This window comes from Elaeis guineensis, chromosome 1 (assembly GCF_000442705.2).
Source record: "Elaeis guineensis isolate ETL-2024a chromosome 1, EG11, whole genome shotgun sequence".
NCBI classification, from domain to species: Eukaryota; Viridiplantae; Streptophyta; class Magnoliopsida; order Arecales; family Arecaceae; genus Elaeis; species Elaeis guineensis.
In genome coordinates, this window is record NC_025993.2 from 170,817,004 (window position 1) to 170,822,344 (window position 5,341).

At 38.5% G+C, this 5,341-nt stretch overlaps 1 protein-coding gene across 2 annotated transcripts; it reads left to right on the top strand.

The window, feature by feature from the left end:
* Positions 1 to 214: 214 nt before the first annotated feature.
* LOC140853586 (probable serine/threonine-protein kinase PBL16) lies at positions 215 to 5,100 on the top strand. 2 transcript variants are annotated; one of them, XM_073248230.1, is made up of 7 exons: positions 215 to 411; positions 835 to 1,055; positions 1,147 to 1,291; positions 1,410 to 1,537; positions 1,667 to 1,799; positions 4,422 to 4,503; positions 4,629 to 4,764. In XM_073248230.1, the coding sequence occupies exons 1-6, from the start codon at positions 243 to 245 to the stop codon at positions 4,478 to 4,480; spliced, it is 855 nt and encodes a 284-aa protein (XP_073104331.1). In that variant the 5' UTR covers positions 215 to 242; the 3' UTR covers positions 4,481 to 4,503; positions 4,629 to 4,764. The 2 variants fall into 2 exon arrangements, with proteins under 2 accessions (XP_073104331.1, XP_073104327.1); XM_073248226.1 differs by lacking the exon at positions 4,422 to 4,503 and having other exon boundaries at positions 217 to 411; positions 4,504 to 5,100.
* Positions 5,101 to 5,341: the final 241 nt, after the last annotated feature.

Here is a 5,341-nt window from a genome sequence, read left to right on the forward strand (position 1 = left end):
TCGATATTCTTTTTTTCAAATTATAATCCACCACTCGCTGATGACTCAACTAGGCTAGCTTGAACGTGGGAGGAGGGAGCCACGAAATCAAGGTGGACCTCGCTGATCCTGGGTGCGGAAAAAGACGCGGTCAATTAAGCAAACTGAAAGAGTGGAAAACGGAATCGGGTGCAGAGCCTCTACGTGCGGGGTTTTATGAGAGCCGTTGGATCCAAGATAGATGAGGTGGCAGTTATAGGCAAATGCACCCCCGTCTTCCGCACGCAGGGATCCTCTCCCCCCAAGCTATTATGATCCGCGCGTGCTTCTCTCGCCATTCCGGTGTTGCGCACCGTGGAGCTCTGGAGCGTGCGGAGATGGCCACCAAGCAGAAACTTCCGGCGGAACCTTCCGGCAACCAATGTCGATCTGGTCAGCGTTCTTTCGCTCAATATCTCTCTTCCATGCTGTTCGCTATCTTTACTACTCCAGATTTCTTCTTCGACGATTTGATTTCTCTAGCTCATAGGTGTTACGATTAGGGTTTTAATATTCAATCTATAACTCCATCTTTAATCCTCCTTCCTTATGGTTTATCATCTGGTTCGACATCTCCGTTTTTCTAGAGGCCTCGTCTGCGCGTGTTTTGTGGTATTTTTTTTTAAAATTTTTTTAGCAGTCTTATACGCAGAGCTGCAACTTCTTATTTGATTCCTCTGGGTCATAGGTGCTAGGATCTTAACCTAGAATCGAGAACTCTAGGTCTATGCTCCTTTCTTAGGGTTTATATGGCTTCACATCTCTGTTTGTTTTTTTTTTTTTTTAAAAAAACTTAATCTCATATTTTGATGTTAGAACAATGCGAAATGGCGGAGGTTGAAATACCAGTCTACTCTTATGCTGAGTTGAAGAAGATAACAAACGGGTTCAGTGCTGAGAATTTCATGGGCAAAACGTTTTCATCGAATAGCCTCCTCTACCGAGGCGAAATTGTTGATAAGGAATCGAATCTCGTCCGGAAGGTGATTGTGGAGATGCGGAAGAATGAAAAAGATTATGATCTTAAGGTTTGGCAGGTGGGGTTTGTTAGTTTTGATCATAGTTTGAAACCCATCAACTAAAAATTGTTTTCCCCCTCATCATCATCATCATTATTTGCCCATGCAGACTCAACTGAATGCCCTCAAGGATCCTGCGATAAGTAGTCACCCGAATGTGGTGAAGCTCCAAGGTTACTGCAACAGTGCCTGCGATCTGGGTCTGGTCTATGACTGCCATGCCTTAGGCACATTGCATAGTCTTATATTTGATGGTATTAAGATTCTACATATCTTTACGTTTCTTTGGCATTGTACTCCTATATTAAAAAAAGAAAAAGAATTTCTCTTAGTGTTTCTTTCTATTGCAAATTTTTTTCTGCTACTTCACAGAAAGTTTTAGCTGGAGCATGAGGATGAAGGTAGCTCTTCAATTGGCACGTGTGCTTCAGTTTCTTCACTCTCAAGAGAAGCCTCTTATTCTTTTGAACTTTGAGCCTCGCAGCATTTTGGTTGACATGGTTTGTAAAATTTGAACCTTTCAAATTGAGAATTTCATTATGATTACTGTAATTCCTTTTTTTGCCTTTCTAGTAGTTAAATTTATGACAGCTAATTGTCATGTTCTCTCTGTTCTTGTTTTGTCACAGGACTTCAATCCCTTAATATTTGGTTTCGGTCTAGCCTCTGGTGGAGTTTTGGGTATTATTGATCACAGAGTTTTGAGACTCATAATTCTGAACGGTCCTCAGGTGTATTTAGATCCAGAGTACACTTTATGTGGTATGTCATGTGTTTACAGCTTTTCACGTAGATAGATACTGGAAATTTGGAATCAGAGTTTTGACAATTTATTTTGATATATATATTTTTTTCTGTATTGCCAAGGCTATCTAAATAGCTCCTTAGAAAGTGGTGAGTGATATGAAGTAATAAATTATGGTACTAGGTTAATTCAGCAGTGTATCTTTCTTCTTTGAAAGGGCATATAAAAGTGATCTGCAGTTGGAAAACTAGGATCTCTATGATTTCACTTAATAAAAATATAGCTGGATTACATGTAGAATAATAGGCAATGATAAGAATGGAACAAAATGAATTTTATGGCAACTAACACCAGCTCGCAAGTTGGGTTGGTTTACCTATACCCCAAAACACAATTTAGGCCAAGTTGGGTGTATTCGTGATTCAGGTTGTGGGTTAAAATACCATAATTAAAATATCGCATATTGATAGATCTTGGATTTTGTATTTGGTTATTTAGCCATATTGTGAGTACTTGGACCATATGAAGAGTTAGGATAACAAAGTGAGATTTTTTTTTTAGATTTTTATCTTTTGGTTTTTCTATCACATTGTTACATTTCAAACAATTAACTGGATAATTCTGTGAACAGCTGAAATGACATCAAAATTATAAAATATTAGCTTAGTTTACCTTGATTTTCAATTGAGAAATATTTGCTGCTTTTGCAATGCAATCCATTGTATAGAATTGATCTGGACTTGTCATATTATAATATTTTCAAGTGTATATATATAGCTGACTTGGAGGGGGTGAACCTTGACATGAAACACTCTCTCTGCACCTGGGAATAAGGCAGTGTATATCTGAAAACAATAGCAGGAGCCTTGTGCATATAATGTTGACTTTGCTAACTACATCGTGTACATATGCAAATAAATGTGTGGACATGTATGTGCTTCTCTTTTAGCACTGATGAATGCTGATTGGACTGAAGCTTGGAATTCCAAGATTCTATATCTTAAAATACCAATGTCTTCTCATGTCCCTTTACTCTCTCCCATGCTCCTATTTGTCCCTGCCATTCAATCAGTGAATGGGTATATGATCTAGTAGATGAGGCAAGACTATGATTTGATGTATGTTCACTAGCATTTTTAATGTGTCCCTGTTGTTATCTTTTCCTCTTTAGCCTCTGGAATCTCTCAAATATTCCCAAATCATCCACAAATCACTTCTTTTTGCTGGTCGCTGCCTCCAGTATTCCCAAATCGTCCAGCTCGATCAAACCTGAAATTGTGGTTGGGCTGAATCTTCTGCCATCCTGTTTGGGTCACTTTCTTGACTTTTGGTGGTTTCTCAAGGAGGTTTAGAGGCTAGCTGTTTGAGGAATATCACAGAAGAATTCTAGTTCTTGGCGATGTAGGTACAGAAATTTGTAAGTATATCCTTGCTGTGCTATTCTTTTTCCTCAGTACCATTCAGATCTAAAGCTTTTGAGTAATTAAGTGCCAGCAAGATTCTTAGCTTGTATGAATTATTGAGATGTTGTCGGTCATGTAACTTAAGTTCATTGCTTTGTAGTTACATCATTATTATTGCTTATCACTTTTGGGAAACATTTTGCTCTTTTGCCCCTTATAAGTTGGAAGCGTTGATCAATTAATTGTTTTAAGTGGTCAGGCAATCCCTCTCTTCCATCTTTGCGTTCTTTATGCGATCTCTTAGCATCCTCTCTTGCTTCTACCTTAATATGTTACTTTCTTGATATAATTTCTTCGTTTTCTATCTTTTTTCTCCCCATTGGAAGTCAGTTACCGAATCTTTTTTCTGCAGGATCATAGGAGTACATCTATTGCAATAGTTTAAGGCTATGCATCTAAAGAGCATGCCAAATGAAGCATAAGAAGAATTCAGCATTGTTTTTTCTTCATGTTCTCTGCTTCATTTTTTGTTGTTGCAGAAACTTGGTTTTACATCTGAATTAAAACTATTAGCAGTCCTGTTTTTGGTGGCTGTCATGGGCTCTCTCTCTTTTTTCTTAGGAATGTAAAGGCTACCCTGTTTATATGTGATAGGGGGGTGGAATGGCTAATGGCAACAGTTGCAGAGTCCACCTCTAATGTAAAGTAATGGGACTGTTTACAAATAGTAAACAATCAAGTTACAAGGCACCCTAACTTTGGTTTAGTGGTACTCCCTCTCACCTCCAAAGCTAAGGTCAAAGATTTCAGTCTGTCAGACTGGAAGTGGTGTTATCTCTGAAGACTTCATGCCTGCCCTGCCTGGGAATTTTTTTTCTCTCATCCAGGTCGCATGGTTTATATTACTCAGATTGCGCAGGTAGCTTGTACTAGGAGGGTGACAATGGGTTCTAATTAAAAAAAAAAAAAAAAAGGAGAAAAGGGATGGGTTGTGAAAGATGAGAGGACATGTAGCACAATGCACAAGCATTCACACCTGGATCTGTAGTTGGAGTCCTCTGCATCATATTCTTAAATATGTTTTGCTGGCAAAGATATTGGTAGCAAAACTGAATGCCTTGCATACTTTCTTATACCAATGAAAAGATTGATTTCTGAATAAAGAATGTATACATATGGGGTTCATTGAGGCCATCTCTTGCAGTCAAGTAATGCTTTTTTTTTTTTCTCTTCCAGCTTCTCAAATATATCTTCCTTCAAAAGTGTTCACAGAAATGCGTCTTTTGTTGTTCTGATAAATCCTGGTGGCTGGTGGCAGGTATTACCATTGGCCCCTGGTGTGATGTCTTTAGTTTTGGTACCCTGCTTCTAGCAATGATCACCAAGAGCCCTGATCAAGAAGTTGACAAGATTATAGCTCGAAGTAAATATTCCTTTTTGCAGGGATTTTATGGGATTAACTTTACAAAATTCATTGTCCTAAAGAATTTCTGGAAAGATGGTAAGTATCACATCCGTGATAGTGCTGCTGTTACAAAACTGGCTGTGAGATGCGTGAAGAGTTGCATGACGAGGGTAATGAAATATCCTGAGCGCCCTGGAATGTCTGAGGCTGTCAGCATCTTGGAATGCTTGTGTGTGGTGAAAGAGCTTGGCTTACACTGCAGTTCTCTTGCATGATGACTTCAATCCATAGTCTGTTTTCTTGACTTCTTGTTTCGTGGGATGCTACTGCTGCTGGTACTTTGTTTTCATCAGATAAGTATTTGTAGATATTTTTCCGTTGATGTTTGTCAAACTAGCTGTATCCGTGAGCTATTTTTGGTTGATATCTAGATGATATATAGCTGTTATGGCTTTCTGTTAGTATTCACATATGTTGGACTTGGAAATATGAACATTTTTCTCTTGTGTAGCTGTTACAGCTTTCTGTTTGATGATGTATAGCTGTTATGGCTTTCTGTTGTTCTCTTGCAGGTTCATTGAAGGTAGACTGGATAATAACTCGAGTGGAATATCTAGACAAACTTGTAACATTTATGTGATCTGTTATACAAGGTAGCTGCTGCTCTGAGGACAATGGTGTTAATTTGTTATCATGGTCCTTTCCAGATTCAGCAATCCATTTCAAGCTCACTGTACTTCTTTTACCTGAA

Coding starts and splice junctions, on each gene's coding strand:
- LOC140853586 (XM_073248226.1), top strand. CDS start 243: ATGCACCCCCGTCTTCCGCACGCAGGGATCCTCTCCCCCCAAGCTATT. Junction 412..834: donor CGGCAACCAATGTCGATCTG/GTCAGCGTTCTT, acceptor TTTTGATGTTAG/AACAATGCGAAATGGCGGAG. Junction 1,056..1,146: donor ATGATCTTAAGGTTTGGCAG/GTGGGGTTTGTT, acceptor TTGCCCATGCAG/ACTCAACTGAATGCCCTCAA.